At 41.6% G+C, this 13957-nt stretch overlaps 1 protein-coding gene across 1 annotated transcript in view; it reads left to right on the forward strand.

Moving 5' to 3' along the window:
- Positions 1-7816, forward strand: part of ABCC2 (ATP binding cassette subfamily C member 2) — a 74099-nt gene extending 66283 nt beyond the window's left edge. Inside the window, exons 29-32 of the mRNA XM_047702461.1 lie at positions 294-452; positions 1439-1605; positions 3397-3591; positions 4230-7816. Of these exons, the coding sequence (XP_047558417.1) occupies positions 294-452; positions 1439-1605; positions 3397-3591; positions 4230-4359 (651 nt within the window). The 3' untranslated portion in view covers positions 4360-7816. The remainder of the gene's footprint in view (positions 1-293; positions 453-1438; positions 1606-3396; positions 3592-4229) is intronic.
- Positions 7817-13957: the final 6141 nt, after the last annotated feature.

Below are 13957 nucleotides of genomic sequence, written 5' to 3' on the forward strand. Positions count from 1 at the left end.
AGAAACCCAACCTATAATGTCCAGTCATAATTGTAACAGCTGCTGAGGTGTCCATTTCCAACAGTCATTGTAGTTCTGAGCAACAGCAATTGAGAAAGTAGAATGAGAAGGCCTCTTTTTCTGACATCTGGGCACTTTTTTTCTCTCACCAAAACCAAAATTAGTAGAATATCTTTGAGAAGGAGGAGCCAATCACTGTCTCTTTCCACCTGGGCTTATGAATGGCCCAGACTAAAATCATCCTCCCGAAGAAGTACATGGTGAACTAATGTGCAAAGGAAATGTATTTACAGATTGGTGTGGTCGGCAGGACAGGAGCCGGGAAGTCCTCCTTGACAAATGGCCTCTTCAGAATCCTCGAGGCTGCAGGTGGCCAGATCATCATTGATGGAGTAGATATTGCTTCCATTGGGCTCCATGACCTCCGAGAGAAGCTGACCATCATCCCCCAGGTGAGCTCTAGAACTTGTTCTGTACCAGCCGCAGGGGACAGATTTTATGCAGGAAACATATGCATCTTCTTCTTGATGTATATTCACTTAGCCATGTCCTTTCTGCAGGCTACCCAGGATATCTAAGCCCGTTCCCTAAGACACATCCTTTCTAGAACTTAAAAATAACGCTGGCATTTTGTGGGGATAGGCTTGTGTGACTGCCAGCATCGAACCGCTAGGTGGCAGGAACACAACAGAAGTGAAATAGAGCAGATGATTATTTAGCATTTCTAGAGCCCATCCTGGGTTCACAAGACCATTGCAATCAACATTTGCAGTTTTGCTGCTGAAGCTTGAAACCATTAAGCTTTATACTCCCCATTTGCTATCGTTGAAGACAGCGGAGGGAATTTGCTGCAGGTTTATGTCAGCAAGTGGAATGCTTAGTGTGCATCAGCAAAAAAGTCTCCCCTTTGGCTTCCTCTGGACCCTCCCAAATAAGGTCTGCCTTGGAGGCTTCTTGGCCTGGGGGTGGGAGATGGTATGTGGGTCCTTATTAGAATCATTCCTCCTCTATTCTTGTAGCCAAGTCTCTGGGGATGGTCTTGGCTTGTCTGATGTTCACTCAGTTGGATGTAATCTTTTCTCCAGCTTCTTCAAAAGCTTAATAAATTCTTCCATGACTGTACTGTCCCTTCCCTGGCCCACCCCTGATCCCTTCACTTCCATACCCTGAATTTTCATTCGAGGGTGTGGAACATTCCTCTTCCCTTCTTAAGATATGCTGAGGCGAACTTGGAAATCCATAAATGAATCTCAAAGTGAAAAAAACAAACGCTCCCCTTTATCTTGTGGAAGCCCCCCTAGTCTTCGCAAGAGCTTGACCACTAATGAGCTGTGCGTCTCGGGTCGGTCCTATCTGCCTTCTTCTAGCCACAAATAAAGCCTGCTAGACCCTTTCTTGTCGTGCGCTTCAATAGCCCCCCTCCTCCCTTGACTCACAGGATCCCATCCTGTTCTCTGGAACCCTGAGGATGAACCTAGACCCTTTTAACAACCACTCAGATGAGGAGATTTGGAAGGCCCTGGAGCTGGCTCACCTCAAATCCTTTGTGTCTGGCCTGCAACTTGGGTTGTCTCATGAAGTGACAGAGGCTGGTGACAACCTTAGGTAATGTTTCATAACCCACTTCCCCCACAGGCAGTGGGAGGAGGTGGGGGGAAGCACCCCTTTGTTCCTGGTGCTAGTAGTAGTCTGTGGGGTCACAGAATTACTCTGGTCCTGGATGCCTTCCGAGTGGTAGGCAGGGCATGAACCCTGAGCTGAGGAAGCTCCGAACAGAAGGGTGGCCCAGCAGCTCGGGCTTCCCTTGGGAACTTGTCATGAATGCAGACTCTGACGCTAGACCGACTCATCAGAATGTACGTGTTAGCAAGAGTCCCAGGTGATCTGTGTGTACATTACAGCTTGAGAAGCACTACCTAGAGCAGGGAGTCTTAGCGAGGCTACACACTAGAACCCCTTAGGGAAATATTTAAAAATCCCAATGCCCAGGTGGTGCCCCAGACCCACTGAATCGGGGCCCAGGTGATGCCAGTGTGTAGCCTTGATACAGAATGCCATCCCGTTTTGTTTTCCCATCAGCAACAGATCTAGGAACTAGCAGGATGTAAGTGGGTCTTCAGGCCTATGCAAAAGACCCTTCAGTCCACAAATATGTACTGATCGTGTAGGAAATGTCGTGTAGCAGATAGGCAGCCACGAGGGGCTGTGGGGCTCCTCTGGCTGGATATGACATGGGGGCCTTGACATGTCTGGTTTGTGAGAACACCACATCCTACCCTCTTTCTCTCTTCATGCTGGGGACACCTAAATGGCATGACCAGGGCCTTGATTTCAGACCTGGGTTGGAGGGGTTGAAGCCTCCATTTCTCTGGTGAGTGATGGGAGGTGGGTCATGTGGAGAGAGAGACAGCGGCTGAAAGCCAGACTGGCACCTGGGCCCCAGCCTGTTCTAGGAACCCCCCCCGCCCAGGGCCAGGCAGGAGGGCATGCAACTGAACTCCAGTCTTGCCCTGTCTCTGTGAGGACACTACAGTGGAAAACTGGGAGTTCATCTTGGGTGACTTCTCATCTCCAGCAGAAATTTTCTTGCGGAGAATTACAGAACTTTAGCCCGGTCCCCCTCTGTTTAATATGTTCCCTAATGGCCACAGCAGGAAAGAGCAATTAGCGAATTCCCGAATATTTCCTTCACATCATTTCCCAAAGCTGTTTTATGTAAGTAAGAGGTCCAGCCTTCATTACTGGCTTTTAGCAAATTAAAGCGATTTGCATTTTACAAGCATATTCGATTTCCACATACATTGCATCTCACACCAAGACACCATGTTCATTAGATAGCTACGCCTCTAATCAAGGCAGAAGGCCTTGAACAAATAATTAGCCTTGAGACTAGAATTACACATTAAAATAATGAATGGATTTGCTGAGGCCGCTAAGAAATGCCACTGGGACATTCTGATGTGGTGTCACCCTATATTAATGGTGTCGGGTCAGATATGGCTGTGGTGAACTTGGTGACCTCCCATCCTATTTTGGAATTGCTGTTGATGTGCTGGGATATCACCTAGGGATCCAAAGAACGGTTCCCCGGTTACGGTTTTCTAAACTCATGAACATGGAAATTGCCTGGGGTATTTATTAAAAAATACATGCCCTGAGGCTCCTCCCCCTTGTGTTTGAGAAGAGCAGGACCCAGGCCTATGAATTTTTTAAATTAAGCACCTGCGGTAGGAGAGAGTTTGGAAAACCTCGTCTTAGCCTCTTCTGTGAGGTGTTTGTTCTGGGGGAATTTAGGAGTTGGTGTTTCAGAAGTCGGATCTGGAACGTGACCTACCCCAGTCCCACATTGGCCATGGCTCCAAGGGGCTCACGCTCACTTTGGTCCCTTGGCTGCAGCATAGGACAGAGGCAGCTGCTGTGCCTGGCCCGGGCTCTGCTTCGGAAATCCAAGATTCTGATCATGGACGAGGCCACCGCTGCCGTGGATCTGGAGACTGATCGCCTCATCCAGACAACCATCCAAAAGGAGTTCTCCCACTGCACCACCATCACCATCGCTCACAGGCTGCACACCATCATGGACAGCGACAAGTGAGTGTGGGGACAGCTTGACAGACACCACCGGGCCCTTGAATGACAGAAATAGCATTAGTCATAAAATACCCCACAGCTGAAAGTCTAACCACCATCATTTTACTGATGAGGAAACCGAAGCTTCAAGGAATTTGTCCAAAATTATACACCAAGCTAATGAAAGCCAGTAGGGTTAAGGGAATGGACTTGAGGGCAAAATGGGCAATTGTATATGATTATTAACGGAGTGTGAGGAGGTGGAGACCCTAGCCATGAGGGGCAGGTATTAGCCACAGATCTTCTCAACCCCCGAACCATGACTAGATGCTTCCTGCTTTTTCCAGCTCTGGCATAGTACGTTAAAAATAGGGGTAATGTCAGTAATCTTGGAACCTGTTTGGAGACAACAGGCTCCCTGAAACAAGGTCTATCTTTTAAAACTTCTGTAAAGGGACGTCTACTGTATTCTTCTACTACTTGATTCTTTGGCCATATATATGGAACCCACCTTTGTCAATGCAGACAGCTGCGGTCCATTCGTTCTCACTGCTTTGTAGCCTTTCATGAATGAATATACCACGTCTTCGTCCTGATTGTTCTTACAAATGCCAAGATGTAAAAGGACTGCTGACACCTTTCTTTCTCCTTTGTTTCAGGATAATGGTCCTAGACAACGGGAAGATTGTAGAGTATAGCAGCCCTCAAGAACTGCTGAGAAAATCGGGCCCCTTTTATTTGATGGCCAAAGAGGCTGGCATTGAAAGTGTGGACAGTACATCATTCTGACAGTAGGTCCCACGGGTTGGGAAAGGACTATAGGGATCATGTCTGATTTTTTGTGAGTGCAGTCACACAGAAGTGTGTAAAATGTACATTCTAAAGTAGGATCACACTCTATCCAGCCACAGTAGAACCCCCCCCAACCCCACTGTGATGATCCCATTTTGATTATACCTCCTTCCTACTTACCTTCCCAGAGATAACTCCTATCCTGGATTTTGTGATAATCATTTTCTCTTGCTTTTCACTTTAGTTTTACTATTTGGTATGTACCCTTAAACAAGGTGTATCTTTTTAAATTTATGTAAATGGCCTGACTCATACTTAACCTATTCTTCTCTGGCTTTTGTTCAGTATTATTTTATTAGAGATCCATCTGTGTCAATGCACACAGTGAGGCTGGTTCATTCTCTGCAGCAAGGCAGGGTGTGAATATGCCACCATGTCTCCATTGTCATGCTGCTCAGTAGGGTTATTGCTCGGGGTTTTCTCCCATTATGAATAATACTGCCAGGAACATTCTGGTATATTACCCCCGAGATACGTGTGTAAGAGTTTCTTTAGGATGTAGTGTAGGAATGGGGGTTAAGCGCATGCTTACGTGTATCCACTAGGTAACGCCAAACTGAGTGTCAATTCAATACACTTTTTGTCAGTTTCCCTGATTACTACTGAGATTTCTGCTGGTCCTTATTCATGGTGCTTCGTTTCCTTGTGTGCCTTGCGGATTTTGACTGAGCTGCTCACTCCCAGCATTTTATCTGTGGGCATTCTTTGAAAGCTGAGCTCCCTGGGAAAGCGTTTGCCTGTCCCTTGAGGGCATTACGCAGAACCGATTTGAATTAAATTCTCTACTAGGGGTTTCAAACCATATAGTTAGTGGGACTTCAGACCATAATCTGGCACGAGAACCAACTTGTGGTTTACAAATTCCAAAGGCAGGTTCCTCCCCTTGCCCTAGCGTCTAGCTGAAGATAGACACATTGCCTTGTTGACTCCTCCTGCAGGGTGTGGTTGATTTCTCGGTTACCTATATTACTACAGATAAAGACTTATATAGCTTTGTGTCCAGGTTTATCAGAGGGTCTCCTGTTACACTCTTTATCTTGACAGGCGTTGGCTTTATCTCTTGCCTTGGCATCCTGTATTGTCAACGAAGGTCAAAGTCTTCCCGCTTCAGAAGTCACCCTAAGCTTTGACCCTTCTTATCTTCCAGGGGTTTTTTTGTGTCCCATTACTTTGGGTTCAGTATATTCTTTACTTCCATTTCAGTGATGAAATTATATTTTTCTTTATTCATCATGTTGGCTGTTGGAGGAGATGCTCAGAGACCGAAACGTCCTATAGGAAGAGCAGAATAGCTGCGAGGCTGGGTGAGGAAGGGGTTTTCCTATTCGCTTGGTTCGGCAGCTTCACCCTGGCAGTGTTGTCTGCAGAGCAGGTCGTAGCTGGCAGCAGTGCAGACTTCAGTTTGTCCTGTGCTTCTGGAAGCAGGGTCATTGTGCTCCTCAGACACTAGCAGCACGCCTTCTCAGGAGCCTGGGAGTTGGCTCCGTGAGGACCTCCTATGTTTTGTGGGAATGCAGACTGCTCTCATTTTGTTCTCCTAGACTTCCAATGGCAGCTGCTTCTGGAAGGTGCTGGCTCTCTGGAACTTATTTTCCTTTGGTCCTTTCTTCAATGCCTACTTAATTCTTTATATGGTTCTGTTAAAATAATATAAGGTTTCTGTCTCCCGACTAACCCAGCTGATAGAACCCTTGGAGATTATCAGGTTAAAGTCTCTTATTTTTCAGAAAAGCACATAACCTGCAGAAGGTTAGAATATCCAAAGTCAAAACATGGGTGTTTCTGGCAGAGCCTGGATCAGAAATCAATTTGCTGATTTTTTTCCTTCAATGGCAAAGGGTTTTTGACCTACCTACCCCTACTGATGAAAATAAAGAGAAGGTAAAGGTCATTCTTTTCTCAAAAGTGATGACTAAGGCAGTGAAGCTGGTGGAAACCAGAACCAGCCTGAATCTAAAACTTTGGCGATGACTCCTTCCATTTCAAATCTTGTTGGCACAGACCCTGGATAACTGAACCCCCACTCTGGGCCACTTATAATATGATTGCTCTTTCCTACTTTTCTTCCTGAAGGTCCCCTTCTTTCACCTGCCCTTGAAACATTAAGATATTCTTATGTTTTGGTCCTTGACCTCTAGCTCCTTCCTCCCATCCAGTTTTGACATTCATATGTTCAACTCCCTGCAGATACTCAGACCTGAATATTCTTCAGGCATCTGACCCTCAGCTCACCCTACTTTGACAGATGCTTCTACTCCCTCCACTCAAAATATTTTCCCTCTACTTACCTCCAGTGATGACCTCATTGTCCATTCAGTCCTACAAAAGGAAAACCCTGGGCATCACTCTTAACTTTTTCTTTTCTTCTCAGGTCACACTGACCACTCCGCCCTTCCAGTTCTCTTTCTTTACCCCCATTCCTTTTACTCTAATTCAGATTCTTATAACATCAAAGGGCATAGGTATCCGTGCATCCTGTGTTATTTTCTTAAATATATCCCCCCGTGTCTATTAGAGTGATCAGATGTGCAAAACTGCCCAGATTACTCTTACACTCCAGAGTAAAGTTAGAATCCTGAGTATGGTATAACAGCTCCCCAGCATCTGGTCCAATCACATTTCTTCTAATTCCTGTTAAAGAAAGAGACAAGAAGCCCCAAATGGGGTCACTTATACTAAGCCTCATGCCACCAAGCAAAGACTTAATACTTACTTTTTAGTTTCAGCCCTTCCCAGGAATGGAATCTTAAACCAGTCAATCCTACTGAGGTAATCTGCCTGACAGACCCCCGTGTCCCCTAAAGGAAGGTGACCTGGCCACAACCACTCTACTTTTTGCTAGTATAATTTCTGTGTCCCATTCCCTTCTGCCTATAAAAAGTCTTTTCATTAATCAGATACATCAGCACTGGGGACATCAAGGCAGGGACGTCTGGCAGTCGCAGCTGTGACCATCACAGCTGTTCTCCGTTGGTGGGGGTTCTGGCACCAGGGGCCAGGGATTTGGCCTGATACTGAGCATCCTTCCTGGCTTCAAAGACTCAAATCAGGCTTTCTTCTTCTCCCAGAGAGTCAGTGAGCTAGCTGCTACCATTTGAAAACTTCCTTTCTGCTTAAGTTTTACCAGAATTGGGAACTGTCATTTACAACTCAAAATACTCCCCAGCTAATTTCTTATTACTGTATCACTTTGTCAGATAATTTTCTGTTTGGATCTCCCTCACTAAGCTGTGAGCCTCTTGAAAACAGTTTTTCCAGTGTTCAAAAAAATCTTCATAAAAAAAGCACACATTTTCCCCAGTTGTGTAACAATGCAGCAAAAGGGAAAGAAGCATAACTCCACGTTGGTACACTGGCACGAACAGGAAGAATAAACATAATGATCAAACCTTAATTTCTTGTGGGCTGGTTTTGTGTAAGCGCCTTTTGAAATGCTCTCTGGAGAAATTTATTCCAGTTAGGTCCTAGGATGAGCACATTCAATCACAAATGCACATTGTTCATGACTTTACTAAAAAATTTGCAAGCACTGTTGTGAAAATATTGACATTTAAATCTTCAAATGGTTACACCTTAGTAAGCAGAACCATAGTTAGCTCTAAGTGTGCAGTCTTCCACATAGATACTGAACTGTTTTTGAAAGACTATGCTGCTGAACAGGAGAGAGGGGAAAAAATTGAAAATAGACTAAGGGAACTCAGTGACACCATGAAGTATGATACTATTCACATTATAGGGACCCCAGAATGACAAGACAGAAAATCTATTTGAAGAGATAATAGCCAGAAAGTTGCTGAATCTGGAGAAGGGAACAAATCCAGATCCAGGAGGCAGAGAGCCCCCAACAAAATCAACCCAAGGAGGTCCACACCAAGTCCCATAGTAATTAAAAGGGCAAAAAGTAGTGCTAGATAATTTAAAAGCAGCAAGAGAAAACTGTAACATACAGGCGAAACCCTATAACGCTGTCAGCTGATTTTTCAGCAGAAGTTTTGCAGGCTACCCTGGAGAGTCATGATCTATGCAGGTGCTGAAAGTAAAACAAAACAAAAAAACCCCAACCCTGCAAATAATATTCTATCCAGCAAGGCTATCCTCCAGAATGGGAGAGGGAAAGAGTTTCCCAAACAAAGGAATTCATCACCCTTCAACCAGCCCTCCAAGAAATATTAAGGGGACTCTGAGTAGAAAAGACAAAAAGTAGGAAACACAAAGGCAGAAAATTAAGTATATCTATAAAAATCCAAGAAGTCACAAAATAAGAATGTAAAGCATGACACCATATACCTAAAATGTGGGGAGAAGAGTAAAGAATGGGTTCAAACATAAGTGACCAACAACTTAATACAGACTATTGTATGCATCTTAATGTAGAAAACTTAATGTGCTATATACTTAATATAGACTGCTATATATATAGGTTATATATAAACCTAATGGTAACCACAAATCAAAAACCAGTACTAGATATGTAAAACATAAAGAGAATGGAATTGTATCATTAAAGAAAGCCACCAAAGCTTGAGAGAAGACAGCAAGAGAAGGAAGACACAGAAAAGAATTCCAGAAACAACCATAAAGCAAGTAACAAAATGGCAATACATACCTATCAGTAATTACTTGAATATAAATGGTCAAAATGCTCCAATAAAAAGACCTGGGGTAACAGAATGGATAAAAAAGCAAGCCCAAGCTATATGCTGCCTACAAGAGACTCATTTCAGACCTAAAGACACATGCAGATTGAAAGTAAAGGGATGAAGAAGCATTTATTATGCAAATGGATATGAAAAGAAAGCTGGGGTAGCAATACTTCTATCAGACAAAATAGATTTCAAAACAATACAGGGAACAATCCAACGAGATACAACAATTGTAAATAGTTATGCATCCAGGGGAGCAAACGAATATGTAAAGCAGTAAGAAAGAAAAAAAAAGTGATAGTAGTACAGTAATACTAGGGGACTTTAACACCACACTTGCATCAATGGACACGTCACCCAAACAGGAAACCACCAAGGAAAGAGTGGTTTTGAATGACATAGGACCAGATGGATTTAACAGGTATAGTTAGAACATTCCATCCTAAAACATCAGAATATACATTCTTCTCAAGTGCACAGGGAACATTCTCTAAAACAAAATCACATATTGGACCGTAAAACAAATCTCAACAAATTCAAAAAGACCAAAGTCATACAGTGCATCTTTTTTAACCACAACACTATGAAACTATGAATCAACCACAAGAAAACATCTGGAAAGAGCACAAATACATGGAAGTTAAATAACATGCGATACTAAACAATGACTGGGTCAACCAAGAAATCAAAGAGGAAATTAAAAAAAAAAAATACATGGAGACAAGTGAAAATAGAACAATGGCCCAAGAGCAACAAAATTTATAAACCTTTAGCTAGATTCCTAAAAAAGAAATCAGAAATGAGAAACAACCAACACCTCAGAAATACAAAGGATTGTAAGAGAATATTATGAAAAGATGTATGTCAGCAAATTGAACAACCTAGAAGAACTGGACTAATTCCTAGAAATACATGACCTCCCAAAATTGAATAAGGAAAGAAAGAGAAAATATGAACAGACCAATTAGCAGCAATGAAATTAATTAAAAAAAAAAAACGCCCAACCAACAAAAGTCCAGGACCAGATGGTTTCACAAGGGAAGGGAATTCTACCAAACATTTAAATAATGTTAATACTTGTTCTTCTCAAACTATTCCAAAAAATAGAAGAGAAAGGAAAGCTTCCAAATTCATTCTATGAGACCAGCATTACCCCAATACCAAAACCAGATAAAGACAAGATACTAATTAAAAAAAAAGAGCTATACCCCCAATACCAAAACCAGATAAAGACAAGATACTAACAAAAAAAAAAAAAAAGAGCTATAGGCCAATATAGATGCAAAAATCCTGAACAGAATGTTAGCAAACTGAATCCAACAATACACTGAAAAGAATCACTCACCATGATCAAGTGGGATTTATTCCCAGGATGCAAGGGTGGTTCAATATTCACAAATCAACCAACACGATACATCACATCAATAAAAGGATAAAAACCGTAAGATAATTTTAATAAATGCAGAAAAAGCATTTGACAGAGTACAACATACATTCATGATAAGAAAACCCTCAGTAAAGTCGGTTTAGAGGGAACATACCTCAACATAATAAAGGCAATATATGAAAGACCCACAGAAAACATACTCAATGGGGAAAAACTGAGAGCTTTTACCCTAAGGTCAGGAACAAAACAAATATGTCTACTCTCACCACTTTTATTCAACATAGTCCTGGAAGTCTGAGCCACAGCAATCAGACCACAAAAAGAAATAAAAGGCATCCAAATCAGTAAGGAAGAAGGAAAACTTTCACTACTTATAGATGGCATGATACTATATATAGAAAATCCTAAAGACTTCTCACACACACACACACACACACACACCTTCACTAGGACTGACAAATGAATTCAGGAAAGTTGAAGAATACAAAATCAATATACAGAAAGCCATTGCATTTCTATATACTAATAATGAAGTAGCAAAAAGCAAAAGAAACAATCCAATCTAACTCAACATCCCAAGAACAAACAATTTGGTCAAGAAATGGACAAAAGACGTGGACAGATATTTCTCTAAAGAAGACATACAAATAGCCAAGAGACACATGAAAAAATATTCAATATCACTCAGTGTCAGGGAAATACAAATAAAAACCACAATGATATACAAATCAAATACAAATCAAAACCCCAAACCAGTCAGAATGGCTAAAATTAACAAGTCAGGAAACAGATGTTGGCAAAGACGTGGAGAAAGTGGAACCCTCTTATGATGCTAGTGGGAATGCAAGCTGGTGCAGCCACCGTGGAAAACAGCATGGAGGTACCTCAAAAAGTTCAAAATAGAGCTACCCTATGATCCAGAAACTGCACTACTGGATATTTATCCAGAGGAAACAAACATAGTGATCCGAAGGGGCACGTGCTCCCAGGTGTTTAAAGCATCGACGTCCACAACAGCCAAACTATGGAAAGAGCTCAGATGTCCATCAACAACAGACGAATGGATAAAGATGTGGTATATATACAATGGAATATTACTCAGCTATCAAAAAATGCAATCTTACCATTTGCAATGATGTGGATGAAACTAGAGTGTATTATGCTAAGCAAAATATGTCAGAAAAAGCCAATGAGCTCACTCATATGTGGAATTTAAGAAACAAAATAGAGGATCATAGAAGAAGGGAGGGAAAAATAAAATAAGATGAAATCAGGGAGGGAGATAAACCATAAGGGACTCTTACCTACAGGAAACAAACTGAGGGTTGCTAGAGGGTAGGTGGGTGGGTGGGGGTAATAGCGATGGGCATTAAGGAGGACACTTGTAAAGAGCACAGGGTGTTATATGCAACTGATGAATCACTAAATTCTACCTCTGAAACTAACACTGTATGTTAATTAAATTTAAATTAAAAAATTAAACAAGGGAAAAATGCAAAAAAAAAAAAAAAAACCAACCCCACTCCAATCCCATTTACAATTGCATCAACAATAATAAAATATCTAGGAGTAAACTTAACCAAGGAGGTGAAAGACCTATACCCTCAAAACTACAAAACACTAGTGAAAGAAATTGAAGATTTTCCATTCTCATATTGTTTAAGTGCTCATACTACCAAAAGCAATCTACAGATTTAATGCAATCCCTATCAAAATCTCTACAGCATTTTACTCAGAACCAGAAACAACAATCCTAAAATTTGTACAGAACCACGAAAGACCCTGAATAGCGAAAGCAGTCTTGAAAAAGAAAACTGGAGGTATCACAACCCCAGATTTCAAGATATAGTACAAAGCTATAGTAATCAAAACAGTGTGTACAGGCACAAAAATTGACGCATAGATGAACAGAACAGAACAGAGAGCCCAGAATAAATCCACAATTATATGCTCAGTTACTCTTGGATGAAGGAGGAAAGAATACACAATGGGAAAAAGTCTGTTCAACAAACAGTGTTGAGAAACCTGGACCATATTCTCACACGTTTGCAACAATAAACTCAAAATGGATTAAAGACATAAATGTGAGCCCTGAAACCATAAAAATCCTAGAAGAGAACAAAGCAGTAATTTCTCTGGCATCAGCTGCAGCAACATTTTTCTATACATGTCTCCTGAGGCAAGAGGGAAAAAAGCTAACTATAAACTAGTTTGGGACTACACCAAAATAAAAAGCTTCTGCCCAGCAAAGGAAACAAAACCGAAAGGCAACTTACTGAATGGAAGAAGATATTTGCATATATATACATATATATATATATATATATATACGCATTTATATATAAAATTTATACAACTCAACATAAAAAAAACAAAGAATCCAATTAAAAATAGGCAGAAGACATGAACAGTCATTTCTCTAAAGATGATACACAGATGGTCACCAGACACATGAAAAGATACTCATTATCATCACCATCAGGGGAACACAAATCAAAACCACCACGAGGTCCACCTCGCACCTGTCAGAATGGGTAAAATAAAAAACAAGAGACAAGTGATGGTGAGGATGTGGAGAAAAACCTCTCCCACTGTTGGTGGGAAAGCAAACTGGTGCAGCCACTGTGGAAAACAATATGGTGGTTCCCCAAAAGGTTAAAAATAGAATTATCATATGATCCAGTAATTCTGCTACTGGGAATTTATCCAAAAAAATATGAAAACATAAATTCAAAGGGATACCTATGTTTACTGCAGGTTTACAACAGTCAAATTATGGAAGCAGCATAAGTGTCCATCAGCGGAGGAATGGATAAAGAGATGTGGTGTGTGTACACGATGGGACATTACTCAGCCATAAAAAAGAATGAAATCTTACTATTTGCAACAAGGATGGACCAGAGGATATAATGCTAATGGAAATAAGTCAGGGAAAGACAAACACCAGGTGGGTCAGTCATTAAGCGTCTGCCTTTGGCTCAGGTCATGATCCCAGGGTCCTGGGGTTGGGCTCCCTGCTCATCCGGAAGCCTGCTTCTCCCTCTCCCACTCCTCCTGCTTGTGTTCCCTCTCTCACTGTGTCTGTCAAATAAATTAAAAAAAAAAAGACAAATATCATATGATTTCACTCATATGTGGAATTTAAAAACCAAATGAACCTGGAGGCTCAGTTGGTTAAGCGTCTGCCTTCGGCTCAGATCGTGATTCTAGGGTCTTGGGATCAAGCCCCGTATCCGGCTCCCTGCTCAGTGGGAAGTCTGCTTCTCCCTCTGCCTCCTGCTCCCCCTGCTTGTGCTCATGCAGTGCCAAGTAAATAAAAATCTTCACATATATATATGTATAACATGTTATATATATATATATATATATGTATATATATATATATATATATACATATATATATATATATACATATATATATATATAAAATAAAACCAATGAACAAAGCAAACCAAGAAACAGACTCTTAAGAAAACAAACTGCTGGTTGGTCACCAGAGGGCAGG

This window comes from Lutra lutra, chromosome 14 (assembly GCF_902655055.1).
Source record: "Lutra lutra chromosome 14, mLutLut1.2, whole genome shotgun sequence".
NCBI lineage: Eukaryota > Metazoa > Chordata > Mammalia > Carnivora > Mustelidae > Lutra > Lutra lutra.